The sequence below is a fragment of the Gymnodraco acuticeps genome, unplaced genomic scaffold (assembly GCF_902827175.1).
Source record: "Gymnodraco acuticeps unplaced genomic scaffold, fGymAcu1.1, whole genome shotgun sequence".
In the NCBI taxonomy this organism is placed as follows: domain Eukaryota; kingdom Metazoa; phylum Chordata; class Actinopteri; order Perciformes; family Bathydraconidae; genus Gymnodraco; species Gymnodraco acuticeps.
Window position 1 is genome coordinate 230,469 of NW_022992021.1, and position 11,640 is coordinate 242,108.

An 11,640-nucleotide genomic window follows, 5' to 3' on the forward strand; every position below is an offset into this window, starting at 1 on the left:
ATTATGTTACTTTATAGTATTACAGTATACAACAAAGGCATATTCTTTTGTATCACTAATAAAATACATGAAAGAGTATTCTTCAGTAGTAGGCTACTGGCTGGATTAGTAGGCTACTAAAAGTAGGCTACTGCATATCATATTAAACATATCATAAGTTAAAATGTCTCCAATATATATATTTTTTTTTTAAAGGACGTTGCCCAAATGAAACGTTTACAGAACAGTTAGCTAGTTAGCTGTCATTAGCTTTTCCTATAACGCCTTGTTAAGAAACTAAAACACTGCACTGTTTGTTATAATGTTGATATATTCTTTACATCTCGAAACCAATATGCTCAGACAAAAAAAAGCCAGTTCCAGTGGATCGATTGGCTGAATTAATTGGAAGCTAAAATGTCGCCTACCTGCGCAGTCTTTTTGTAGCCAACAAACTATTTTTTCGGTTGGATGTTTTTATAAATCTAGCTTCATCTTGCTGGCTTTTCCACCCTTACAAATGGACGCTAGTAGCATTACACCATAAACTCAGCCTCACCTGGTTCATAATTGTGTGTGGTGACCCAGATACACAGTGGTTTGCTAGTTTAGCCCTTCCTTTTACTTACCGAAGTACGACATATTCTGATGAACTAAAAGCCGTCTTCCTTCGCTGAAACATCCTCTTCTCTTACTTATCCCACCTGTGAATATACTCTAGCTTGTATCAGCTGACTGAGGAAAACAGGCACCTGTAAGGTGAGTAGTTGTTTAGGAAACAGGGAAACAGAAATAAAGCGAGTGTAGAAAGTCCTCCCCCAGAAAAAAAAACCGCTGGGATCATTTGAAACCATACATTATATATCAAAGTTTAAAAGGCAGTAATATATCATCTGTGTTTCACTTTTATTTGTAAATTGGGGGTCTTCTACTTCAAATTAAGAATACATTGTTAATATAATTGATCACACCACAGGAAATTCGGTTTTCCTTTTTTTTAGACATCTGATGGCTGCAAGATTTGAGTAATTGTTAAAACTTTAGGTAGAATTCCTTCAACAAAAACATATAAAAACTACATCTGTGGTGTTAACTTGTAATATCTATCATTAGATAAATATGAATATAGAAACTATAAAGTGAAGTTATGTATGCATTCAACTGTTTGGACTGTAATTGACTTACACTGATCTAGTCTACCTTTGTGTACATTTATATTTAAACATTGTTATTCTTTATTTGTCACTGAGTATTATACAATATACATTGTGGTATTTCATTTCTTACCTTAATGCAAATCTGAGTACTTCTTCCTGACAACATCATTTAGATTGAACTATTTTCTGTATAAAAAAATATTATTTGACATAGTTGACAGTGTGAATCCTACTGAAAGAATAGTTATCACATGTCACCACCCATATCCCTGCATGCACGTGTTGGCATGTATGGCTGTGTACAAAGCATGTACATGTGTATGGCCATATGTACTACTGTATGTACCATCTGGACCCCAGAGCACTGTGTCAGACGCCTCTTGTCCTCACTATAGTTGGAGTCACCATCAGCACATTTTCAGCTTGTGTAAACACAATAAGAGCAAGGGTCACCCTCAGGTCACAAACACTGTCAGTGGCTTTCATAGTGGCTCTATGAAAGTTTGATTTTGACTGACACTAAAGCAACTCTGTGGACACAAGGATTCGTCTCTGTTTAAACTAGAAAAGAGAAACAAAAAATTACAACATTAATTTACTTGCTCTCAGATGTCAAAGTGTGGAAGCTTTCCTGGTGAGTTATTGACTACTTGTTTGCCTCGATACGAGGGCTGTTTCAGTTTGAGCAGTGATGTTGTAACTTCAGTCCTCCATGGAGTCAGTGTCATGTGAGAGCTGGGGATTGTGTTTTATGAAAGATTGATATTTTGTGTTAAGTCTTGCTACGGAAAGTTATTGCATTTAGAGTGTTTTATTGTGAACAAAATGTCTCCGTTTGCTGTTGTACCTTGCAGCTTTTTGTCTCACATTTAAAGCAACATATATCCAGTTTCCAGATGACACTGCATGGTTCAAAATATGAGAAGTGACTGGGAAAAAAAGACCAATGATGCTTAACAAAGCTAGCAGTGTTTGACATTGAATAAAGTGATATTTTGAATGCCACATGTGTCACGATCTGTCTGTATTGTATTTTGTCTTGTCTTTTTCTGTCTTTTGTTTCATGTTTTATTTTGAAAGGTCTTCACCTCCTGTCTTGCCTGTTTCTGTCTGCGTTGTGTCTTGTTTAAATCTGTCTGTGGTTCCCTGTCGTTAGTTTCCCTGGTGTGTCTAATTTACCCGATTGTGTTCACCTGGTGTCCCTGTGTTTTCTCCTCCCTCCTCACCTGTGTCTTGTTTGTGTGATTAGTCTTGTGTGTATTTAAGTTCTGGTTTTTCTGTCTGTCTTTGTCGGTTCGTCTTGTGTCATGACTAGTTCGTCGGTGAATGTTCTGTTTTGTCTTTGTTTATCACCTAGCCTTCAAATAAAGGAATTTTCACTTTCATCTGCATTTGGGTCATGCCTGCTTCACACACCGTAACATTACGAACCGACCAACAAATGGACCCAGCAGATCTATGGGAGGTAGAATTACAGCATTTTACCTTCTATCTGGCTTGCTGCTTCGATTGGTGGAAGGGAGCGTCCAGTGTTCGGCAGAAGAGGGCCGCTCTGGTAGAGGCGCACCGGTTGGCAGCAGAGAAACTATGTTTTGTGGAGTTCTTACCTGACTGGATTTTGGACTTCCTTGAAACATGTGATTCCCGGCCTGCTAGCCCCAGGCATGCTAGCTCCATGTCTCCCAATTCCCAACCTGGCACCATACGCCTTGGTGGGTTCGGCCTGAAGTCAACCCGTGCTTCTGCCCCAGTTCCTGCTCCTGTCCAGGAGTTGTATTCCGGAACTCGTCTGGCTTATGGAGGTCCACAGAGTATTCAGGCGGCTGCTAAGAGGAGTCGTCGCAAAGCCAGGCTAGCAGCCCGAGCCCCAGCAGCCATGGTTCCGGCTACAGAACCGGCCCCAGCAGCCATGGTTCCAGACCCTGTTCTGGCCCCAGCAGCCATTGTTCCGGCCCCAGTTCTGGCCCCAGCAGCCATGGTTCCAGCCCCAGTTCTGGCCCCAGCAGCCATGGTTCCAGCCCCAGTTCTGGCCCCAGCAGCCATGGTTCCGGCCCCTGTTCTGGCCCCAGCAGCCATGGTTCCAGCCCCAGTTCCGGCCCCAGTGCTGGCCCCAGCAGCCATGGTTCCGCCCCCAGTTCTGGCCCCAGCAGCCATGGTTCCGGCTTCAGTACCGGCCCCAGAAGCCATGGGCTCGACTCCAGTTTCGGCTACAGGGCTGGCTCCCCAGCCGACGCCAGCTCCCCGAGTCTTGTCGGCGTACCAGCCGACTCCAGCACCTAGTCTCCTGCTGGCTCTCCAGCCGACGCCAGCTCCCCGAGTCTTGTCGGCGTACCGACCGACTCCAGCACCTCATCTTCTGCTGGCTCCCCAGTCGACGCCAGCTCCCCGAGTCTTGTCGGTGTACCGGCCGACTCCAGCACCTCGTCTCCTGCTGGCTCCCCAGACGACGCCAGCTCCCCGTGTCCTGTCGGCGTACCGACCGACACAAGTCACCTCTCAAGTCCCCTCTCAAGTTTCCCCTCTAGTCTCCTCTCGAGTCCTCTCTCAAGTTCCCTCTCATGTCCCCTCTCAAGTCACCCCTCCAGGTCCTACCCGAGTCCCCTCTCAAGTTCCTACCCGAGTCCCCTCTCAAGTTTCCTCTCAAGTCCCCTCTCGAGGCCCCTCTCAAGTCTCCTCTCGAGCTACCTCTCGAGTCCCCTCTCAAGTCACCCCTCCAGTTCTCTCTCGAGTCCCCTCTCGAGTCATCTCTCAAGTCTCCTCTCAAGTTCCCTCTCGAGTCCCCTTTCAAGACACTTCTCAAGTTCCCTCTCGAGTCCCCTCTCAAGTCACCCCTCCAGTTCCCTCTCGAGTCCCCTCTCGAGTCCCCTCTCGAGTCATCTCTCAAGTTTCCTCTCAAGTCTCCTCTCTAGTTCCTTCTCGAGTCACCTCTCCTGGGCCTTCTCAGGTCTCCTCTCGAGCTACCTCTCAAGCCTCCTCTCCAGTTTCCTCTCCAGTTCCCTCTCAAGTCTCCTCTCGAGTTCGCTCTCTAGTCCCCTTTCAAGTCACCCCTCCAGTTCCCTCTCGAGTCCCCTCTCGAGTCCACTCTCAAGTCTTGTCTCCAGTTCCCTCTCAGGTTCCCTCTCGAGTTCCCTCTCAAGCCCTCTCTCGAGTTCCCACTCAAGTCCCTGTTCAAGTACCGTTGGAGGCCCCGCCGACTACTCTCCTGCCGGGGGTCCTGCCAAACCTATGTCCTGTCCCGTTGGAGGTCCCGCCGTCTACTCTCCTGCCGGGGGTCCTGCCAATCCTATGTCCTGTCCCGTTGGAGGTCCCGCCGTCTACTTTCCTGCCGGGGGTCCTGCCAATCCTATGTCCTGTCCCGTTGGAGGTTCCGCTGGGGATCCTGCCAGCTCCTTGTCCTGTCCCGTTGGGGGTCCTGCCGACTACTCTCCTGCCGGGGGTCCTGCCAACCCTATGTCCTGTCCCGTTGGGGGTCCCGCCGACTACTCTCCTGCCGGGGGTCCTGCCAACCCTTTGTCCTGTCTCGTTGGAGGTCCCGCAGTCTACTCTCCTGCCGGGGGTCCTGCCAATCCTATGTCCTGTGCCGTTGGAGGCCCCGCCGACTACTCTCCTGCCGGGGGTCCTGCCAACCCTGTGTCCTGTCCCGTTGGAGGCCCCGCCGACTACTCTCCTGCTGGGGGTCCTGCCAACCCTTTGTCCTGTCTCGTTGGAGGTCCCGCCGTCTACTCTCCTGCCGGGGGTCCTGCCAATCCTATGTCCTGTGCCGTTGGAGGCCCCGCCGACTACTCTCCTGCCGGGGGTCCAGCCAATCCTATGTCCTGTGCTGTTGGAGGCCCCGCCGACTACTCTCCTGCCGGGGGTCCTGCCAACCCCATGTCCTGTTTCGTTGGAGGCCTCGACATCACATGTCTCGCCAGGGGTCCTGCTAACTCCTTGTCCTCTTCCGTGGGGAGTCTTGCCGACACCGGTTCCACTGGCTCTGGTTACTGTCCGGTCAACACCGGCTCCTGCCCGGTCCCCTGAGAGCTGTGGTCTTCGCCCCTCCTCGAACTCTGCCTTGCCCCCCGGTCGTCCGCCCGAGAACCCCTTTTTTAACTCTGCCTTGCCCCCGGGCTGTCCGCCCGAGAACCCCTCCTTGAACTCTGCCTTGCCCCCGGGCCGTCCGCCCGAATACCCCTTTTTGAACTCTGCCTTTCCCCCGGGCCGTCCGCCCAAGAACCCCTTTTTGAACTCTGCCTTGCCCCCGGGCTGTCCGCCCGAGAATCCTTCCTGGTCCTCTGCTGTGCTCCTGGGGGGGGTACTGTCACGATCTGTCTGTATTGTATTTTGTCTTGTCTTTTTCTGTCTTTTGTTTCATGTTTTATTTTTGAAAGGTCTTCACCTCCTGTCTTCCCTGTCGTTAGTTTCCCTGGTGTGTCTAATTTACCCGATTGTGTTCACCTGGTGTCCCTGTGTTTTCTCCTCCCTCCTCACCTGTGTCTTGTTTGTGTGATTAGTCTTGTGTGTATTTAAGTTCTGGTTTTTCTGTCTGTTTTTGTCGGTTCGTCTTGTGTCATGACTAGTTCGTCGGTGAGTGTTCTGTTTTGTCTTTGTTTATCACCTAGCCTTGAAATAAAGGAATTTTCACTTTAATCTGCATTTGGGTCCTGCCTGGTTCACACACCGTAACATTATGCTTGTGTTTTATTGACTTATCTTGACATATGTTGTATTGTTTATGCCTAAATCCCCCAATGTCTACTTGATGGTGTCTATTTCCACACAGAGAGGGAGGCCAATGTGCAGTAATGGCTATGGTATGCCTGACAGACTTCGAGGAGTATGCTAAGGAGCATCTCTCAAAGGCCACCTGGGATTATTATGCAGCTGGAGCGGATGAGTGCTGCACCAGGGACGACAATATCCTGGCTTTCAAAAGGTACAGTGGGAACAATGAAGTCTACCCAGACATTCAAGGTCACCATATACATGTATGCGGTGCTAGCTCACCTGTCCTAAATTAATCATTGGGGATTGAAATAATTTATGTTAGGAAAGTTCTTATACCAAAAGTGGAGATCACATTAGGGATAACGCTTGTAACACAAGGAAAGGTTTTATGGACTTTAGACTGACTCATTTCTAATTAGATATTAAAGTATGTGTAAATGTGTGCCTTATAATAACTAGCAGGCAGTTACATTTGCTGAGTATTGATGCCAAGTCAACTCCCTGTGGTTTATAAATGTTTTTAACCCATTGACCATCTTTTTTCTTTTCTCTTTGTGAATTCCTCTCAGCTTTCCTAATGTCTCCATAAAGACAGAAAGTTCTGCTTGTCCTCACTGTGATAGATCTGTACATATTTGTTTGCAGGTGCATTCGGGGTCAGGTTAAACATTTTCCCCTGCAGGAATAAAGGTTGGACCTTGTCTTGGAAACATTTTCTCAAGCCATAGCTTTGGGAAAACAGAATCCCAGAAAATAAATATGACTTGTCGAGCAAAAGCAGCATGTTGTCATCTCAAGGATAACTGTATTTGACAATACCGGATAGTACGATTTTGCAATGCTTTGTCAACAGGTTGGTTTGGTTCCATGGAAACTTGACATCCTCTCATGAATCTGGGTCACAGCCATTTTTTAACAATACAATTTAACGTAAAGCTTCTACTAGCAAATATGAATAAATATAAATAAGAGGAAGACGACTACCAGGCTTGGAATTTCGTCATTTTAGGGGCAAGGCCATTTGGCCTTCCCGTTCACATTTTTTTTAAGGGCACAAAGGCCACATGACAGGGCACAAAGGCCGTTTGGTTAAATTACGCTGGTCAATCAACATGACTGAAAAGTGTAGCACTAACGTCAACACCAGTCGTTTTACAAATGGCTGAATAGCAATAGTGTTTCTTTAACGTATACGTTAAGTTCAGCCATAAACCACATAAGTCAGTCATGTATTATATCAAAACCGCTTAGCAAGAAAAATACTAGATTCAAAGGTGACAGCTATCTGCTAGCTTGTAGAAGCAACACTAGATGTAGACCCCTTGAAGGGAAGACGTTAGCGCTATCCAAACTAGCTAGCTATCGCTAGTTTTCATGACAAAATGTAACGAGTCAACTTTAAATAGGCTAATACAATGGTAATTACCTATCAATAGTACTTTCTATAAACACGTAAATGTTAAGTCCTTTCAAATACTACCACATACTTCAGTTAAATCATATCAAAACAGCTTGGTCCGCTTGCTTACCTGTGCTTGTCTTGCTCCCGCGGCTGAGGAGGAGGCTGTCGGGCCCCTACAGGCATTTCTGACGGAACAATCACAGCAGAGCAATCGCTCTGATCCACAGGCACGGGACTATCCTACTGCGCGCACTAGTATGACTTCACTAGCGTTGTTTACACTGGAACTTTTGACAGGGGCACCAAGGCCACTTTGGCCGTGAATTGCATTTTTTTTCACAGGGCATCACGGCCAAAGTGCGGGGCAACGACGGCCATGGCCGTCGTGGCCGTCGTGAAATTCCCACCCTGAAGACTACCCGTTATTGTTACATTTGGTGTTATTGTCCACATGTTCATCTGTTTCTCACACTCCCTCAGGATCCGTCTGAGGCCTCGTATCCTGCGGGATGTGTCGATGAGCGACACGCGGACCACAGTGCAGGGAACAGAGATCAGCTTCCCTGTTGGTATCGCACCGACTGCCTTCCACTGCCTGGCCTGGCATGAAGGAGAGGTGGCCACAGCAAGAGGTACAAAGCCTTTTTAAAAACCTGTTTTCTTATGGAGCTTGTTAGTAGGGATTGTGAGACCTTTTTCATAACACATAATATGTTTTTTTAAGTTCCTGAAAAGTTAGAATTTTGGAGACACAGGGTTTTTTTATCCTATAACAATGTTGGTACGATTGCCACCACTAGATGGGAGAATAACGTTGTATGAATCTTGTGTTGTAAAGAAAAGACTGGGTTGTTCTTTTGTCTGTAAGAATAATAAGGAAAATTGATTTTACGTTTTTTAGGTTTGTTTTAAAATAAGTACATTGATTACATTGTTTAAGTTACTGATGTAAATTAAAATGAGTTATAATGACTTTTTGTTTTACATGGGACACAAACAGCAGAGTACTTTTCGGGTGTTTGTTTGACCCTTCAATCCAACCCAAATTCTGTACATTCTGTAATATGTAAAACACTGGAAACCGGACAATTGACAACTGACATTTTTAGGGGACCAAACTGATGCATTCACTCCTCGCTGACCACATTAATAACTTCTCTACTTCCGTCTCACAGGCACAGAGGCTCTGAACACCTGCTACATCACCAGCACTTACTCCACCTGCTCAGTGGAGGAGATTGTGGCAGCGGCACCAAACGGTTACCGCTGGTTCCAGCTGTACGTGTACCGGGACCGGAAGCTGTCTGAGCAGATTGTGCACCGTGTGGAGGGGCTCGGCTACAAGGCCCTGGTCCTCACTGTCGACGTCCCCTACACCGGGAAGCGCCGCAACGACATCCGCAACCAGTTCAAGCTGCCGCCACACCTCAAGGTCAAGAACTTTGATGGAGTGTTCCAGGTAACTGTTTTATTAAAATATTCCACATACTCTTAAAAATGTAACAGCAAGAACATGTAATAACAAGCAACTTAAAGGTCCCCTATTATACTGTTTTTCATTACTTTATTATAAGTCTCAGATATATACAAAACATGTCTCTGAAGTGTTTGGCTCCAAACACCAAACAGATCATTGCAGCATCCCATAATCCCCTCTGTTTCAGCCCTGTTTCAAAAGTGCTGATTCTCTGTCCGTTACTTTAGATGAAAATAAGGGGCCACTCCCCACGCCCCTCTGAGAGAGATTTGGTTAAAAAGAACACAATGGTGATATGGGACGAGATTCAGGTGATAAGGTGTGTGTGGGGGGGGGGGGGGTTACCTTGGTTGGTGATTGGCTAATGGTTACACAAGACAAAATATCGTTATGACATCATAAAGTGGCCAAAATCTGATCAGCTCATTTTCAGACAGATATTTATATAAATGGATCAGGAGAAAAAGAGAGAATCTTTTTTCCTGAAACTTTCAGAATCTCTTTCCACAGAGGGGACACATGTTGATGTAGAAGAGACATGAAGAAGAGGGGACACATGTTGATGTAGAAGAGACATGAAGAAGAGGGTACACATGTTGATGTAGAAGAGACATGAAGAAGAGGGGACACATGTTGATGTAGAAGAGACATGAAGAAGAGGGGACACATGTTGATGTAGAAGAGACATGAAGAAGAGGGGACACATGTTGATGTAGAAGAGACATGAAGAAGAGGGGACACATATTGATGTAGAAGAGACATGAAGAAGAGGACTTTGCATAATAGGTGACCTTTAATATATACTTTTTAAAACATAAGCAGGAGGCTTCAGTCCCAGAGGATTATGGGATCCCAGCCAACACCTTGGACCCCTCCATCAGCTGGAAGGACGTGTACTGGCTGCAGTCCATCACTCACCTGCCCATCATCATCAAGGGGATCCTGACCAAGGAGGACGCCGAGCTGGCTGTGGAGCACGGCGTGCAGGGCATCATTGTGTCGAACCACGGGGGGAGACAGCTGGACGGAGGCCCCGCTTCGGTACATATTCACTCATTTACTTCTTAAGTTACATTGACTATAGTTTTGTTTCCAATTTAATGTAAGATCTCTGCCAAGTGTGTCTGTCTAGACTCTACAGTACCATATCAGTAAAAGTTTAATTGAATTAATACAAACCACAGTTGTCTTACTTTGGTGGGTTAATCTGGACAGTCTAAACTAAAGCAGTTGTTAATCCTTTGTAGCTCATAGAGTCAGGAGTAAATGACAGTATATGTACTCGCTGCCCAAACCCTCTTTCAGAATAAAAGAGTGAAATAAAAGGTCCAATTTGAAGAGTAGTACAAAAACAAATTTGAAACACATCTACACTTTGCATTTGTTTGTTTAATAAACATTTTCCATGTTACACCGTCCCGTGTTGCTCACAGATTGACGCGCTGACGGAGATCGTGGACACGGTTCAGGGCAGGATCGAGATCTATCTGGACGGAGGCATCAGGACAGGAAGTGATGTTCTGAAAGCGCTGGCCTTGGGAGCCAAGTGTGTTTTCATTGGCCGTCCAGCAGTGTGGGGCCTTGCATACAAGGTACAAGCAGCAACACTGATCACCACTCTTCTGACAGCTTTACTCTACACCCACCACGATAAGGCTCCACACACTAAGCCATTGTCCTTGGCAGCTTGAGTTTATCCTTGAAAGTCATTGAAACTATTGGAGCTACAGGACCTCGGTGTAAAGTTTACAGAGAAAATGTGTCCTGTACCGTTTGCAACTCGTAGAGCTGCTATGCTCTCTGAACTCAAAGTAATAATGGTGCTGTGTGATATTTCAGGGTGAGGAAGGAGTGAGGGAAGTGCTGCAAATCCTTAATGATGAGTTCCGTCTTTCCATGGCTTTATCAGGTAAGAGATTGATTAATTTCATTATTAAAAAAAGAATTAAATTGCAGTTATTGCATATACAACATCTCAAAAGATGGAAACACAAGATTGAATTTGTATTGTTGTTCTCTTTGTGTGTGTAGATGTGAGGTTACGACTGAAAAATATAACTTGCAATATACTATATAAAATAAGCAATATCCTGTCTGACGTTTTTAAATGTATCTGATCCAGGTTGCAGGAACGTGGCCGAGATCAACAGGAACCTCATTCAGTTATCTAAACTCTGACACACCAGCAGAGGGCAGCACAGAGGACAATAGCACCCACTGAACAGGACTGAACCAAATATTGAACAAGCACCTGAGACTCCATGGTGACAACGAAACTGAAAGACTTAACCTCAGAGTCATGACTTTATCATGGCAGGAAACATACAAAACAGCTTCATGCCAGGGTGTGAGAGTGAGACTGCAACGGAAAGTTAAGGGTCTGAGGCAGATTCAACAAGTGAATAATGAGGGTTTTTTGGGGGGAGTAGAGGCACTTCTCATGAAACCTACAAGTGTTTGGGGTTTTATTGTAACAAATGCAACTGATCATGACATATACTACAGTTTAAGACGCTGCCAGTGATTGTAGTTAAATAAACGCCAGCTGAAATTGATGAATATTTGTTGTTTTTCTTCTGGATTTGTATGATGATAACAGACAGGCTGATTAGCAGATGTCTGTCTTTTATTTATCTTTGTTTCCCAACTTAATACTCATCACATTTACATGGGCAATCAATCGGTTTAAATGGTAAGAAGATTCAAATGCAGTATTGTTTTCAATCTCTTATATTCATACATCAGCTAAAGGTCAAGGCCCAGCTAAAGATAGAAAAAAAAGACCGTTTGGTTTTGTCTTTGCATTCTGTTGAGTAACATGTTTTCAACTTTCATCCAGTAAAAATATAAGAATGAAGGATCATTTTTGAGAACATTCCTCCACATTTAAGGCCTGCTAGTGTGCCTTTATGCCAAAT

The 11,640-nt window shown here is 45.6% G+C and overlaps 1 protein-coding gene across 2 annotated transcripts; it reads left to right on the top strand.

Moving 5' to 3' along the window:
- Positions 1-1,605: 1,605 nt before the first annotated feature.
- On the top strand, positions 1,606-11,281 carry hao2 (hydroxyacid oxidase 2 (long chain)). 2 transcript variants are annotated; one of them, XM_034201460.1, is made up of 8 exons: positions 1,606-1,770; positions 5,899-6,051; positions 7,726-7,877; positions 8,421-8,704; positions 9,542-9,763; positions 10,156-10,314; positions 10,562-10,631; positions 10,845-11,281. In XM_034201460.1, exons 2-8 carry the CDS (start codon positions 5,921-5,923, stop codon positions 10,898-10,900), a joined length of 1,074 nt encoding a protein of 357 aa, XP_034057351.1. In that variant the 5' UTR covers positions 1,606-1,770; positions 5,899-5,920; the 3' UTR covers positions 10,901-11,281. The 2 variants fall into 2 exon arrangements, with proteins under 2 accessions (XP_034057351.1, XP_034057352.1); XM_034201461.1 differs by having other exon boundaries at positions 9,545-9,763.
- The last annotated feature ends 359 nt before the right edge of the window (positions 11,282-11,640 follow it).

What these genes read in the sequence shown, in the direction of transcription:
- hao2 (XM_034201460.1), top strand. Translation starts at nt 5,921, where the DNA reads ATGGCTATGGTATGCCTGACAGACTTCGAGGAGTATGCTAAGGAGCAT. An exon ending in AATATCCTGGCTTTCAAAAG is followed by an intron (nt 6,052 to 7,725) that starts GTACAGTGGGAA and finishes ACACTCCCTCAG; the next exon opens with GATCCGTCTGAGGCCTCGTA. An exon ending in TGTGGGGCCTTGCATACAAG is followed by an intron (nt 10,315 to 10,561) that starts GTACAAGCAGCA and finishes GTGATATTTCAG; the next exon opens with GGTGAGGAAGGAGTGAGGGA.